We start from the raw sequence: 16,014 nt of genomic DNA, 5'->3' as shown, positions 1-16,014 counted from the left end.
ACTCCCCTCTATTCTTACGTAAGATTCCATTTCGTTTTACAAAATAATAAAATAACGAAACTGACATCACTGGAATCGTTATTACGTTAAATATTTTTGTGTACAGAAATATTTACTAAAAAGTTGGAATCTAGACTGAATGTTTTTCTTCTTTTTTGTATATGATTTTTGTATAAAACATGCCATACATAGTGCGATTCTTTCAATATATTTTACACTATTCATTCTTTGTAAAACAAATAAAAAACAGCTCATCCTAAAACGTTTTTTACCTTCCAGACGCAAATGAAATATGATCCTTGCCAAACCGCTTAACCGCGCGATTTCCAATGTTAAATATCGACTTGGAAAATATTACATAAAAATGGGTTTGATCCCCCCCCCCTCTCAAGTAAGTGTATGTAAAGATTTTTCCAACCGTTCTCTCCCCTTGGGACCCTTACGTAATTAATGGATGGCCTCTAATAAGTTAAGACTAGTACGTTAAATTATTTTGATCTGTTTATAAAAAAGCGTATTAAACGGACTTTTTGAAAAAAAGGTAACGTAAAATACGGAATATTTAAACAATATCAGTAAAGAGCCTTTTTTCAGGGATCAGCAGAATATGACGTCGGAAGCGAGACAACGTATGAAACGGACAACGTTAAATCGGGGTTCCACTATTTTTAAATTTTTGGGGATTAAATTTTTCAACTTGGGAAAAAATATTTCACGAGCATTCAAAAATAGTGCATGTTAACGTGACTGAAGCGATTAAAGAAAGAAATCTGCACAACCAACCTAGCTTAGAATGGCTTTTCGGAATTTCATTTCCATCTTTCAGTAAGTTCTTACTTTGTTTCCGGGCAATCCTGGAAGACCATCAAATCCTCGTGATCCCTTTGGTCCTGGAAGTCCATTGTACCCTGGGTCACCGCGTATTCCAAAATAGCCTTTCAATCCTGTCTCTCCTCGAACAGTAGGACCTGGATGTCCAGGTTCTCCCTTCACTCCATCCGGACCTGGATAACCCGGTTCACCATTGCGCCCAGGAAATCCTTAAAGCGATTGAATTATTTTAATAAAAAATTATTTTGGTGTAAAACCATGGTCTTTTTTACGTCATAAAATTACTTTTATGTTAAAAAAGTCATTATCGAAATGATTAATTTATAAGGGGCATTCAAATAAAACCCGGTCACTAGTGTAAAATAACATTTACGATTTTATTAACCTAAAAATAGTTGCCAAAACTATTGGCACATTTATCCCTTTGCGATATTAGTTGGTCAATTCCATCTTTGAAGAAGCTAGTAGGCTGCAGTCGGATCCAGGCCTGGATCCAGTCGCACATTTCGTCATCCGTTGTGAATCGATGTCCGCGAATAGATAATTTCAGAGATCCAAAAACATCTGACTCATGAAAATCACTCGGTGAAAGGTCTGGACTGTACTGTGGATGTTCTAGCGTTTCTCCCCGAAACTGCTGCAATGTCGTCTTCACCACATTGGCCCTGCGTGGGCACATTTGAACAACATGCCTGGCAGTTTCGACTTAATGGTTCGTCTAAGGTTCTGCAAAATGATTTGATAACACTGGGTAGTCATGGTGATTCCTCGTTCCAGGAACTCGACAAGCAGTGGGCCGTTGTGGTCAAAAACATAGATACGTTTCGTGTGGACTATAACTTGTGTGGCCCCCTTCTCTTCGGTGTAAGCCACACCGTTGCTGTGCAACACCAAACGTTCTTTCTATGATAGATGGTGCCTCCATACATGCAGTTACGTGACACATAACGTCTAATGCGAAGTTAGACGCACTGACCGAGTTTCATTTGGATAAACCTTATAGTATATACATGCCAATGATTCTCAAGGAAATGCTTTTTTTGGTGAATATTTGAAAAAAAAAAAAAAAAAAAACTCATTAAAGTCAAACAAACAGATTCAGTGTGTTTGCTAGCACGAAGTTATATTACGTCCTAAACGTTTCGGAGGGAGGAAATGCCGTTATAACAAAAATTATCTTACATTAGTTTAAAAAAAAATTTAATTTGAATTCTGAAATTTTGAATCCAAATTATGTTTTTTGCAATCACGAACTGAGACAGGACCCTACTCATTGGAGTTATTGTTTCTAGAAACGGCTCCTGTCCCCCCAAGCCTGCCTCTCCTCCTGGGCGGTTACGTGTACATAGTTGTGTGTGTGCGTAGACCTGTGTGTATGCACGTAGGCGTGTGTGAGTGTATGTGTGTGAAGTCGTGTGTGTGTATGTATGTGAACGTGCGTGTGTGTAGGACATGGACGCCTCCGACCAGGAGATCGGATAGCTCAAAACCGGAGCAGCCGCACCGCGCCGCCAGCAGAGGACGGTGGGCGGTGGTGCTGCAAAGGCTTCTGGTCCAAGTTGAAAAAGGCACGGACACCAAAAACGGTCAAATGAGAACAATAAGCAATTGTGATTGCTCAAAAAAAATCAATCGTAATGATTTTTTTTTCTAGTATCATAGCCTGGGGTAACACTATGGCGGGCAATTTTTGGTGCAGAGAATTATTTAATGTGCAAAAGTTTTATATTATTCAAAAAAAAAAAAAAAAAAAAAAAAGATTTTCAGCGAGCATAAAGACATTTTTTTTAAATCTTATTTTTATTTTGTTAATATTTTTTTAAAATCATAGACTGAAGAGCGCTATGCAAAGAAATATATGAGGCCTGAAAATGCTTCTTTTTTTATATGGATTCAGATGTAGGAATAATATTTAGATTACATTAATAAAAAAGTGACTGACTTCCTAATGAATTAATTTTGATCTCAGTGCATGCCTTATGTTTTATCTCAAAAATAGTGGAGAAGTGACCTAGCTTCAGCTTCAAGCATAATGTTGAAATGTGTATGGACAGGCAGGGCCGCCGAGAGTCACGGTAGGTCCTTCTTCAGGTTAATCACACAGTCATCCTCAACGCACAAAACTTAGAAACATTTATAGTACTCCGATTTTAACCGGGTCCCCTCAAGGACCAGGTCCCTAGTTTTCAACTTAGAGATGCAAAATTTCCGGAAATTTTAAAATGGTGAAAAAAACCGATTTTTTACCGGTTTTTTTCAGGAAAAATTGGAAAAGATGAAAAATTTGACTTTTTTATGAATAAAATTAGGGTTTCTTAAAAGCTCTGTGTTTCTTGGAACATATACAGGGTTAAGAATTAAGAAATATATGCTATCCACACATCTGCTTGACAGAAATGACTCATAAAGGTAAGATTAATTAGAACAAAAAAAAAAAATCTTTTTGTTTTATAACTGAGAGCTTTCATGATCAAACACCAGAAATAAGTCAAGTCGTCATTCAACCAATAATATTGGGTAATGTGCGTCTAATCGTAACAATTACATTTTCTATTTTAGATTGCCTTTGAAACTTGAAGTATTAATTGAAATTTTCGACTTTCGAACATGATTGATTTTTTTTTTGAAAGAAAAATAATACAATGTTACTTTACTGTCTGAAAATGAAAGCTATTGAGTTTTTTTCCAATCCAGTCTCAGACCAAATCAAAACTAAATTGGTGTTTCTTAAGCTGAACCAAAACTAGTTTCAATTTATTCAGACGGCCGTGCTAAGCACAGTAATCAAAGTAGTCATAAAAGCACTTTTGAACAAATTTGAGTCATTATAACCAAGTTGTTCTCTGTTTCGGTATTTTACAAAATAAATAAGATGTTTTAGGGTCATTTGATCAAGAACTATTGTTTTGAAAAATTCTTAAAAAAAAAAAAAGACATCTGAATCAAATATATGGCAGAGCCACTTTAAAATACAATATCTCAGTTTGAGCACAACTGCAAATTTCCCTTTTTGCTTAGCACGGCAGTATACAGGGTGTGGCAAAAAAAAAAAAAAAAAAAAAAAAAAAATATCGGACAAAAACTGTATCCTCGAATGGAAGAAAGGTAATTTCATTTTAATGAGTGCTTAATTTATTTTTGTCTATCACTTTATTAGAAAATAATTTACAATATATTACCTAGTTTATGTATTGTTTTTCGGTTTTCTTACAATTTTAAGCAAAATACCTGCTATTTTAAGTTGTTTAACCAAGTAGAACGACATTTCGTTTGCTTGTTGTCCCTCGAAAAATAGTATTTGAAACGGCATGTTGTTTCAAGTGGCTTGGAAATGATAGTCGGGAATGTGTACAAAAACGAACAGTGAACATTTCAGTTAATCGTCAGGTCATTCAAAAGCGACTTCAATGAAATCCTTGGGTTTCCACGAGAGAAGTCGTTCATAGGATGGAAATTTGTGACCGATAAGTGGGACTAATTGAAAAAACAGCTCAAACAGAAGTTTTACGAGTTCCAAAAAGTTCAGGCATCTGTATGACTCTAAAGATGCTAGAAGCGTTTGAGACGGGCCGTTAAGTCCACGCAGGAAGAGATACCTTTCACTGATTTACCGTTCAACCGGCTCACATCCCCCAGAACCATAGGATTTGGTCTGTAGACACTCCAAGCACTTTAGAAAGTGTTAGATATCGCCAAAATCCGAAGTCAGGCTTAGTCTGAGATGGAATCAGCACAAGCGACACAAAAAAATCTCTAATTTTTTGTGAATGAGGATCGTAAAATGAATCAAAAAGTGAACCAGAAAGACATTTTAGAAGTTATTGTTCTTCTGTGGGCCTAAGAGCCCTTCAGCATTGTAGAGACTGGACATTTTCCTTTAACTCCACACCGATTCATATGGCCAAAAAGACAAGAGTGGTGCAAGACGCATTGTTTTTGACGTGATATCTTTACAGTGGACGCTCTACTCACTCGACTTCAATCCCATTTATTACACTGTATAGCCTATTTTGGAGTCAAAGGTCTATCCTAAATACACATAAAATTTAACTCTCTAAACCAATTGCTTTATAGGGAATAGGATTGATTAAAGGACTTGCGGAGAGCCCTTGAATGAAAATTTCAACAAGCAGTTGCATCTCTGTATTACTGCAAAAGGGTGCCAGTTTGAAACCAATTAAATTTATTGATCGCTAAAGGTCTTCTCATGTTATTATTTTTAGTGTTTTGTTAATTTATTTATTTTTAATAAAGTTTCATGGAAAATTGCTTGACCGGGTTTTTTTTTTTTTTTTTTGCCGCACCCTGTACATTTGGTTCGCACAGTCAGCAGAAACATAATTTTATGATTAAAGTTATGCTGGTTTGTTTTATGAAGAAGGAAAAGAAATTCTTCTCTAAGGTTATTGGTTTAAGCTTTTTTTCAAAAAGTATTTTTGAACATTTTTTGATCTATATGCAAATTATACTGTCATACAACAACTTGCATTAATGTTAGACAGTATTTTAACATAAAACGGGAGGGGGGAGGAATCTGAATTTAAACGTGAGGAATTTCTAATCACTTTTTACTGAAAATTTCAATTAAAACCCTGAAAAGTTGAAAACATTCATTTTTTTGTTCAATTTTTCCGAAGTGGAAATTTACTCCTTCGGAAAAAACGTTTTTTTTCCGTTTTTTTCGGAAATTTTCCAGTTATTTTCCGATTGTTTTCATCTCTATTTCAACTAGACTGACATGGCCTCTTGTCGCCCTGTGAACAGGAAGCATAGACTGAAAAAATTCCGAAACGTTCCCGGAAAATAATGGGCAGCTAATGGGCCTAGTCTCTCAAGTAACATATCTGAACACCAAAAGGTAAGTTTCCGGCTAAAAGTAAGTAACCTTCTTGAAATTTACCTGGAGGCTTTCTAAGAAATTCAGAAACGCCTCCAATAAAAGCTATTCATGTTTCTGAAATAAATCAGGAAACTTTAGATGAAACAGATATGTTTATAATAAGACTTTGATACATTCCCGATTTATCAAGATCGCTCCTAAAGCAAATACGGCCGTAGCTAAGGCAAAATAGCAAGTAATTGCCGCACAGCTCTTTTGCCTACAATTCTTGCAAAGCTGAAATATCTAGAGGAGGTATTTTAGGATCAGCTATTCTGAAAGGACTGTAACTGAGCTGAAGGCGAAGCACATAATAAAAAATACTGCAGAAATCAAGGGAATTCGTGGCTCTTTTCTAGAAAATTGTTAACATAACGTTTAAAAGTTTTAAACTACAGCTGTTCAACTTTCTTTGATAAATTCGCAAATCAGCTCAAAATTAACATTTTGGCAAAATGTTTTCCCATGTAGAAAATTGTGTAATTTGAATAAAAGCTTTTGATTTCAATGTACAAAAGGGATGAGTTAAGTCCTCCTCTAATGCCTTACACGGGTCCATTTAAGCTAACCAACAAAAGTTAGAGTCCAAAATACATGTATGCAATTGTCTCTTACAAAGTGAAGAGGAACAATAGGTATTCAAGTAAGTGAGATGACTTTGGATGAATGAAGAGCAGAGCCATGAGTTGTATTAATGAGAAGGGTTTAGAGCTTCTTTACTTGTAAAAAGTATGCATTTAGTGGTTTAAGTATAGTATATGGCTCCAAATGAAACGAATTTGAATAACTCAGTTCCATCATCATCAGAATAAGAGCTTATGGGATTGTCTTCTTTTCGGTTTTATGTAAGCTTTTACATATTATACAGAATTCAGGCTATATAAGCATTAAAATATATTGTAAAGGCTAAAGCTCCCCCATTTTCGTTAGAAATTAAGCCTTGGTCATCATTTTTTACATGAGCTAAATCTCGACAGTATGTTTCAGAAGATCAGAAGCAAGAATTGATTGTCCGTTTGATAAACTAATTTACTTTCCAAAAAGAAGAGAGAACAGCAGAAAAATTGTACCAAAGAATAAGTATATTATGAAAAAAAATGAAATTTTTACCTGGAGCTCCTCTCAAACCAGGGATTCCATCATCTCCTCTTTCTCCAGGTGGGCCAATGTATCCTTTTGCTTGAGTGTAGTTGCCTAAGTTAAACGCATCACCGGGAACACCTGTTAATAAGAAAAACAAATCATAGTACGGTCTTGTTTTCACTAATAAATAAATTTAATCTAATTTCGGTGTTCTATAAAAATGTATGACAGGTGATTAGAATGCATCATCTACACTATAAAAAACTTTTGAAAAAAGCAGTACGAAATTTTCCCAATTTTTTACGCATCAATGACATTACGTGGAGTATCTATGAAAGAATTATTACTGCGCAATCCACTTATTTTGAAGCTTTGATGCAATAAACGTCTATGGTTAAGTCAAAAAATTAAGATCTTTCAGTATTTAACACCGCACTATTCAAACCTCTAGATCCTTTACGTCCTGGTGTTCCAGGTCTTCCAGCAAATCCCTTTTCTCCTTTCCTTCCTATAAAAGAGTACGAAGTATCTCCTGGAATCCCTTTTAATCCAGGAGGTCCGATAGGTCCTGGTGGTCCGTTGAGTCCTGGATATCCTGGGTCACCCACGTCTCCCTATATGTAAGTAAAGAAGAATATCTCAACAAATCAGAAAAATAATTATTTCTGTTTGAAGTAAATTTAAGTTAGAATATTAGTTGTAAAGCATTCAAAAAATGTTTTTAACCCCCTTGACGACAAGCCTGAATGCCACCAAAAGGATTGAGAACGCTCAATATTTTATTGAATATATATTCTTTTTAAGCAGATTCAACGGATGAATATAACAATAATCGTATTATATTTACCTTAAATATTCGTATATTCTCCCCCAGTACTTTATGGGTATGTATTTGCAAATGCATTGACAGCTTAAAAGCTTCTTCCAAACATCATATTTACAATAATTTGAAAACTTAACTGTTTTTAAGCATCGAAGATGAATTTACTTTTTGTGTTCATTGATTATTAAGGGATACATTTTGTTTGATAATTTTTTTTTTAAATCGAAAAAATTTTGAACATCACAATATATTGGTGCAGATTGTTGGAATTGAATCCGCATAGTTTTTGTTTTCTTTTTCAAGTCAGCTCATGCAGTTGTTTTCAGGTATATAATTTTGAATAACTATAGAATTGGTTTCATGCGTACAATTCGTGATTACTGTAATCTATTCAAGAAGGCAACACATTGAATGAAGACACTAAAGCCGTACATTCTTTAAGTATTTATTGTAAGCCACCGCATAAATTAACTTCTTATAAAATCGTACATTTTATTCCTGTTGAAAGGATTCCTCTCCCCTCCCCTCCCTAATGTTTTTTTAAATGCTTTTTTTTCAAACGAATTAACTAATTTTTATATGCTACGGCATTTACTATATTTTATAGACTTTTATTTTAGTTTGTAGGTATAAGAAGTAATTACCATTCCAAATTAAAAAAGAACGTAGCGAAATTATGAAGATATCTTCACTCGAATATTTTAGTTCTAGAGCTCCTACACTAGCAGATTAACTGATGCAGACAGTTTATTCCTCACAATCCAGCAGAGATTTACTTGCATTTTAAAATCTGTTGACTGGTAAAGGTAAAAAATGCTTCGTGTTTTATTTCCTTAGTTTCAAAAATAAATAAACAACTTCGAACTCAGTTACCGTGATCTAAGAAGTTTAAGAATTTATTCAAAAGGAAGCAGAAAAATAAATTTAGTGATTCAGTAAAACTACTAATAATGTTTTTAAAACATACTTCAAATACTAACCTGTTCTCCTTTACGTCCTGGAAATCCTGGAAATCCGTCCTCTCCTGGAGCACCGGGTAATCCTTCAAGTCCTGGAACTCCTGGATAGCCCGCATCGCCTGGAAGACCTCTGACTCCCTTTCTGCCATCCGGGAAAATTAAATCTCCAGCGTCGCCAGGTTGTCCTGGCAAACCATCGACTCCATCCACACCTCTCAGACCCTAAAAAATGTTTTTAAAAAATGTTCAAAAAACTTTTTTTTCCTTCTTAAAAGCAAGTAATCAAAAAATCATTTCGTCTTAATAATACGATTGCACACTTTCATATTATGAATAAAATGAAGCACTGACCTAGGATCATTATATGGTAAATGAAACAGCTACAACAGAACTCAAATAGTCTGCGAGGTTCTGGGTTCGAAGCCCGGATCGGGCATTGATGTACTTTCTCGCTCCTGTCCTTGTCCTTTCTTGGTGTGAATGTGTTGTTATGCCTTGAATGGATGTCTACCCTATAAACGAGCCCTTATGGCATGTGTACTGTGGGAGTCGGACTTCACACCAAATTACGGTGCAGTTGGGAAGGGAAAGCAGTGCAACCGAAATTGCATACCTAGCGGGCACACGACACAACAAAACAACAATAACTCAATCTGGTACGTGCTGTAAATAACAGCACCTACCAGAAACCTACTTTGAAAAACATTTCATTGAAAGTTTGTCTGCTGTTTGAATTTAGCATGCTTTTTACTCATAACGTTACATCCCTAGGCTTCTCATTGCCTCAACTACATTAACACTTATTTTCGGAAATTCCTCAGAAATTAAAATTACTGCGCAAGTAATACTGATTCTGGAAAACCCGAAACTTAGTAAAGGAATAAAATTAAGGTATTCCACTTACTGGAGCGCCTTTGTAGCCAGGAAGACCAGGTAGTCCTGGAGGCCCAGCCTTACCAGGTGAGCCACGGTAACCTTGGTAACCATCTGGTCCAGTTTGACCTTTAGAAAATAAAAGAAAAAAGTTTTCTGATACCTGTAGAGATTAGAAAATGCTGTCAAGTTCATCATTGCCCGGATTTATTTTCTCTTCTTATAGCAAAACAAAAAGTACGAATATTAAAAAAAAAAAAAAAATCGCTTTTTCGAAATTTGCTTTACTGAATGTCATAGTAAATTTTTCAACTGCTGTAATGTAGAAGAATTGGTCCTTTATAAGTTGAAGTCTTCATGTATCATTTTATCAATTAGCATTGGCATACAACTTTCAGGCCGATCTAATTAGAGATTTTACATTGTGTAAGTTTTACTTATTTGTCTGTTAGACATATATAAACCTTGCATAATCAATTTTTCATGTATTTTTAATTGATTTAGGATTTTTCTATGATTTAAAAGGCAAATATTTCAGTTAAAATGGGTTAAAAATTACTGCTTATTTCAAAATTAGTTTCGTTCCTTTCTTTGCCAAGGTACCAATCACTTACATTTTCAATGCAAAACTAGTTACACAATGCTTTCTTTCTTTTCTTTATTTTATTTATTCAATTATAGGTGGTATTATCACCGTAATAAATGTTGATTCCCATACAAGAGAATCTGCAGGTCTTTGTACTACGTCTACAGTATATTTTATATCATTTAAAAACGAAAAAAAAAAAAAAAAGAACTGCAATCCCACAAAATTAATTATTCTTACTTTTATCCAGAGCTGCCAACTTTCAAAAAACTAAATTAGTAGCATAGTTTTACACACCTGCCGGGAGAGAGGGAGGGGAATCGGAATATTTAATAACAAATGTACAGACGCAATGAATAATTTAAGTTTAAATTTGCAATACAGGTCTCCCACTGGCGACTAAAGCTACTATTTTAAAGCTAAGGTGAGTATGGTGACTATTTTAGCCAAAAGCCACTATTTTACAATCAGTTACAAAAAGAGGTGACTTCTTTAGTGAAAAAGCGACTAAAAATACATAAAAACTCTCTTCTCTTTTTCCCTTAGAGCAAAAAAGTTGAAAATTCGTTGACAAATTCACCTCCTACTTTCCAGGAGAAAAAAGAAAAGAAAAAGCTATTATTTTTTCAAAATAAGCATTTTCTAAACATATTCACGATCAGAAATTTGTGATTTTCATATTTTTGAACAAAAAGTTTTATTTTTTCGGTCGTGATTTCTCTAAAAAGTTTGTTTCCGCTGCTACTATTTTTTATTAAATATTATTTGCATTCTAAATGAATGTCAGTAAAATTTTGTTTTTAAATTTTTGTTAGCCTTTTGTAAGGGAAAATTTTTTGAAAATGAGAGCTAATTTTCACGCGATTGGAAATATTACGAAGGCTGCATTTCTGTTTCTTTTTATCTGTCTGTCTTATGTTTTTAATTAACAGTAAAAACATCGAGAAATCATACCAGATAGTGTTTCTTTAAAAAGAATTTGACCAAATCTGGAAACTCTTTTCTGCATCTGGGCGACTATTTAGAGATTATTTTTTCATATTACAGACTACTAAAAGCAAACTATATTTTCAATTGAATTTGTTTATTCTGATACAAAAAATTGGAACATTACTAAGCACAAAAGCAATGTTTTGGTAAATTATTTTAATATGGATATTATCTGAAATGCAAATGCTTTTTTTTGGGGGGAGGGGGGGGGGGAGGAATGAAAAAAAAAATCGTAAGTTTTGGACTCGATTTCGTAATTCAAGGCTGTAGTTCGTAGAAACTACGATTTTTCCGTAGTAGTTGGCAGCTCTACTTTTTATCCAACAGAACAGCGATACAAAGTATTCGGTCTACGGGTTGCATAAGGTTCACTGAGCTATTATGAGTAGCCGAACTAATGTGAGTATTTTGAAAGCACCCTTCAAAAATAACGCTGAAAATTGTTTTTACTTACTTTACTTGAAAGAAAAGTTTACCTCTTCTGCCCTCGTCGCCTCTGTCACCTCTAGGACCTGGAAGTCCTGGAGAGCAGTAACCACAATCGTCTCCTCGGAATCCTTTGGGCCCTATAGCACCCTCTCTTCCAGGTAATCCGACATCTCCAGGCAGCCCAGTTGCGCCTGGTATTCCTGGTGGCCCAGGTGGTCCCTTGATTCTGCGACCATATCCAGCTATACCCTTGTCTCCTACAATGAGACTTATTCGTCAATGCGCGTACTGAAAAGTAATTACATCAAATAAAAAAACTAATTTTTTTTTGGTTATTTATCGTGTGGCATGATAAAATTAGCTGAACAGTGGTAATCATACACTGCAAAAAAATTCCGAAACGTCACTGTTTTGTTTCAGGCGAAGATCTGGGCGTTCACGGGCTTACATTAGTTTCCTGTAAAAAACACGTATTTTTGCAAAAACGTTTCCTGAATCGCCATAAGTTTCATTAATGCAGACTTCTCACGTTCGTGACTCTCACTGGCCCAATTTTTCTTCATTTTGTTTTAAAAGATCCGAGACTCGAAAATTTAAAAAAAAAAAAAAAATCACCGGTCTGTAAAATTCTTTTCAAATTTTTTTTCCGGTTCGTGGATTAAAAGAGGTTGAGAAAGGCTATTCTACATTAGTCATTGTGCTATTAAGTTAGGTTAGATAAAAGTCTGAGTTTGACACATTTAAAATTTCGCTGTCAAATATTACTTGATAGAAAGATTATTTAATTTATTTTTCCGTTGACAGTATTGACACAAGTAAAATGTTGTGACGATTAGAGAATTCAAACTTGGTAAAATCTTCAATTTTTCCACCGGTAGCAATAACACATATGAGCGTTCCCCGTCTGTAGAAGATAAACTTTGCAATTGTTATCATATAATAAACTTGTGAGCTCATGAATAAAAATCGGATGTCTTTTCCTCCAGAAGCTCAGATATTCTGCAAGTTTGTGTAATTTAACGTTGTTACTTCTTATTTTACTTTTAAAGCACAAAGGTATTTGTTCAACTTTAGCAAGTGTTTGACTCGATAATTTGTAAACATCAGATATTGATATCACACATCAAAACGTAATTTTATGTTCAACTTTTGTCAATATTGCACTAATAATTGCTTCCTCACATGATTGTACTCCTTCCTTTTGTTCCCCCAGAATTCACGAGTTTACAAAAAATTTGTAAAGCAGTACAGGAATAAAAACAAAAAATTTTCGCACCAACTCTTCCAGGATCTCCTCTAGACCCAGGCAATCCGGGGTTGCCATCACTTCCAGGCCTTCCAGACTGCCCTGGTGGTCCTACAACGACAAGTCCATCTTCTCCTTTAGCACCAGGTATTCCTTGCAATCCAGGAAATCCGGGAGATCCAGGCCTACCAGGACGTCCAGTTATACCTAAAAAATATTTCAGAAAATTACACCAGGATTACGTGTTGGGCTCTAAACCGACTCCTTTCTAGTGGAATTAACTAACACTTTGTTGAGTTTGGGTGCATTTTCATGCGCCTTTTTTTTTGTTCGTAAATAAAAATTATACACATTATGTATACACTTTATAAAACTATTTTATAGCTGGAGCAAAATAAACCCAATAAGCTTAACTAACCTTAACTAATATGTTGTTGAGTTTGGAAGCATTTGCACTTTTTTTTTGTTCGTATATAAAAAATATGCACATTATGTATACGCAATATAAAAATATTTTATAGCTGGGACAAAACAAACCTAACAGCATTGTGAAGATTACGCAAAACCTAATAATAGCCTTACGACGCTGCGAGGTTAGGTTTTCTCTTATATATTATTTACTTATTATAAAAAGAAAAACTGACACGTTACCGAAATGATTAATGATTCTAAAATAAGTAAGTCCTGATTTATGTAATCACTGATCAAGTAACGCTCCTGATGTCATCAACAATGAAACTAGCGACACGGTATGATAATTTGATAATATTTTTTGGGAATGTTTGACAGGGAAATGCATTATTTTAACAAGATTGAACTGGATCCGGTAACTTAAACTGTTTTACTGGTAAGACTGTCATTTTAGGAGAATGAAGAAACGAATAAGTGGTCAACATTGAACGCTATCTACTGGAGTTTAGGGTTAATCCACTGGAGTTAGAGTTAAAATTTCAACTATCAAAATATCACCAAACAGGCAATTGCTTCTTTCAAATGTAGAAGCGATTTTCACCCGTCATACCTTGACGGGCGATTTTCTAGTACTACAGATAACAGTATAAGTTGTAGCAGTAACTAAGCATGACAGCAAAAAATTTGTTTTGAGCAGAAAACAAATGGAATAATTATTTTCAAAAAATACTTCTGACTGTTATAGTGACAAAATGATACCCACATGTTTTTTTTTTTTAATTTTGTTACTATAATAATAAACAACGTTTTCAAATTTACTAGCATTCTAAAATATAGAATTATTTAGTGTTCCAAAAATTTACTGTTGGGCTTGAGCAAAGAACAGAAGTGATAGAAATGCATGGATCATTAATGGGTGCAGTAGAATTGGTTGCCCCTAGTGACCAACCATTTGACATCCAGTCCCTTTTTGCTAAGGCTGTGCGTATCTTATAGTTATTTCAGAATAAGTTTCCATTTTAAATTGTTATGGTACCAAGGGCGCCCATACAGGGGGGCAAGGGGGGCTCGAGCCCCCCTTACAAATTAGAACTTCCTTGCTTTTAGTACTTTTTTCTTTACAAAAATGTAAAAATATTTCTTCTCCAGCCATTAATGAATAAGTTATTAAAAATGTCAAATTTTAATGACTCTAATCTGACCTGAAATTGGTTTTCATGCGGAAAATATCATGCTAAACCATGGTTAAAATATCTGAGCCCCCCTTACAGTTTTGCAAATGGGCGCCCATGTATGGTATTGCATTTACTTGGAATTCCTTCTTAAGCTTGGCTGATAGACGAAATTTAAGAATTGCTTCAATTTATCTTAGAAGTTTTGTTAAAGCCAATTATAATAAAATAACTTTGTCAAAAACAATTAGTATTCAAAAATTTTTCTCACTATACATCTTTTATTTGCTGTATACAACTGCATAAAGTTCAACTTCGAGAGTAAGAAATTTCGATAAAGAATCAAACATTTTAGTCTTAAAATATCTTACTATTGTGGTTCTCAGTAATACAGTAGAACTTCTCAATAAGGGACACTAAGGGGACTGAACATTTTGTCCCTTAAATGGAGGTGTCCCTTGTTCGGAGGTATTAATTGATGCATGTAATAGTATCTCTACATAGTATAATATGAAGTTCCCAAAAAGCGTCTGTGTGTTTGAACTCGCAAAACTCGAGAACTACCCGGTCGATTGCGCTGAAATTTTCACAGTTTGTTCCTTTAAGTCCTGAAAAGGTTTGCAGACCAGTTCGAATAAAATTCAATGAATAGTTCTTTTTTTATTCCAATTTACGTCCAATTTTCACATAAATTATCAAATATGAGAGTGAAAAATTACTTGCGTATATTAATATTACATATCGTTGGAAAGGGAAGAATTTTCCGCGTTCTACGCAATTTCTTCCAACGCTCTAACTTAATTGCGGCTGGAGTTATTTACGTTTTTAGCTCGAATTTGTTTAGGCTTAGCTGAAATTTAGGCACTACTTTCTCCATTAAATTTATCAATAAAAAGTGAAGGAATTGTCCTACAGTTTTCTATTTGACACCATTGAAAAGAGCTACCTTTTTTACTCCAGATCTAACACGACCTATGGTCGGAAGTTTAACCCTCTATCTCCATTAGAAAAAAAGTTACAAGCAAATTAAGTGAAGTTCAAAAATCTGTTTTCTATTCAAGTTTTAACCATTTTATTTTGCGTTTCCACGGTAACGCTTTTTGAATCCATCATTTCCATCTTTCTCATTTTCAATTCTGAAACTTGTTTTGTTTTGTGTTTCCATGGTTACGCTTTTTAAATCCATCTTTCTCATTTTATTTTAATTTCTTAAAAGTATTTTAATATCTGTCGTCATTGTTTGGAGGGGAAATTTTGCATGATGATTTTTTTTTCTTTTACTTATGCCTGATTGTTGAATATACGTCACTTGACAGAATTTTTGTTTTCAAAATAGACCGGGCAAAGCAGGGCAACGCAGCAATATTATAAACGATGAGTAATTAGTTTAATATTATAATAAACATAAACTCTATTAACATTTAAGATTTAATACTGAAAATGTTTTATAGGTGATAAATAAAATTCAGATTTATTCAAAACTGAGAATATATATATATATATATATATATATATATATATATATATATATATATATATATATATATATATATATATATATATATATATATATATATATATATATATATATATATATATATATATATATATATATATATATATATATGTATTCTTTAAAAATTAAAATTTAATCAAAAAATTTAGTAGAATCGAAGTTACTAAAAATAATTTTGAAGTAATTTATTTCATGGATTTGCTTCATGTCGCATAC

At 34.0% G+C, this 16,014-nt stretch overlaps 1 protein-coding gene across 1 annotated transcript in view; it reads right to left on the bottom strand.

Moving 5' to 3' along the window:
- LOC129229654 (collagen alpha-5(IV) chain-like) overlaps positions 1 to 16,014 on the bottom strand; it is a 128,793-nt gene that overhangs the window by 48,642 nt on the left and 64,137 nt on the right. The window contains exons 17-23 of the mRNA XM_054864012.1: positions 12,730 to 12,906; positions 11,501 to 11,710; positions 9,480 to 9,577; positions 8,597 to 8,797; positions 7,239 to 7,407; positions 6,821 to 6,931; positions 838 to 1,040 (exon numbers count right to left, since the gene is read on the bottom strand). Coding sequence (XP_054719987.1) covers positions 838 to 1,040; positions 6,821 to 6,931; positions 7,239 to 7,407; positions 8,597 to 8,797; positions 9,480 to 9,577; positions 11,501 to 11,710; positions 12,730 to 12,906 — 1,169 coding nt within the window. The remainder of the gene's footprint in view (positions 1 to 837; positions 1,041 to 6,820; positions 6,932 to 7,238; positions 7,408 to 8,596; positions 8,798 to 9,479; positions 9,578 to 11,500; positions 11,711 to 12,729; positions 12,907 to 16,014) is intronic.

The sequence above is a fragment of the Uloborus diversus genome, chromosome 9 (assembly GCF_026930045.1).
Source record: "Uloborus diversus isolate 005 chromosome 9, Udiv.v.3.1, whole genome shotgun sequence".
Lineage (NCBI taxonomy): Eukaryota > Metazoa > Arthropoda > Arachnida > Araneae > Uloboridae > Uloborus > Uloborus diversus.
Note: the sequence above shows the minus strand (reverse complement) of the source record. Positions and strands in the feature narration are given on the sequence as shown.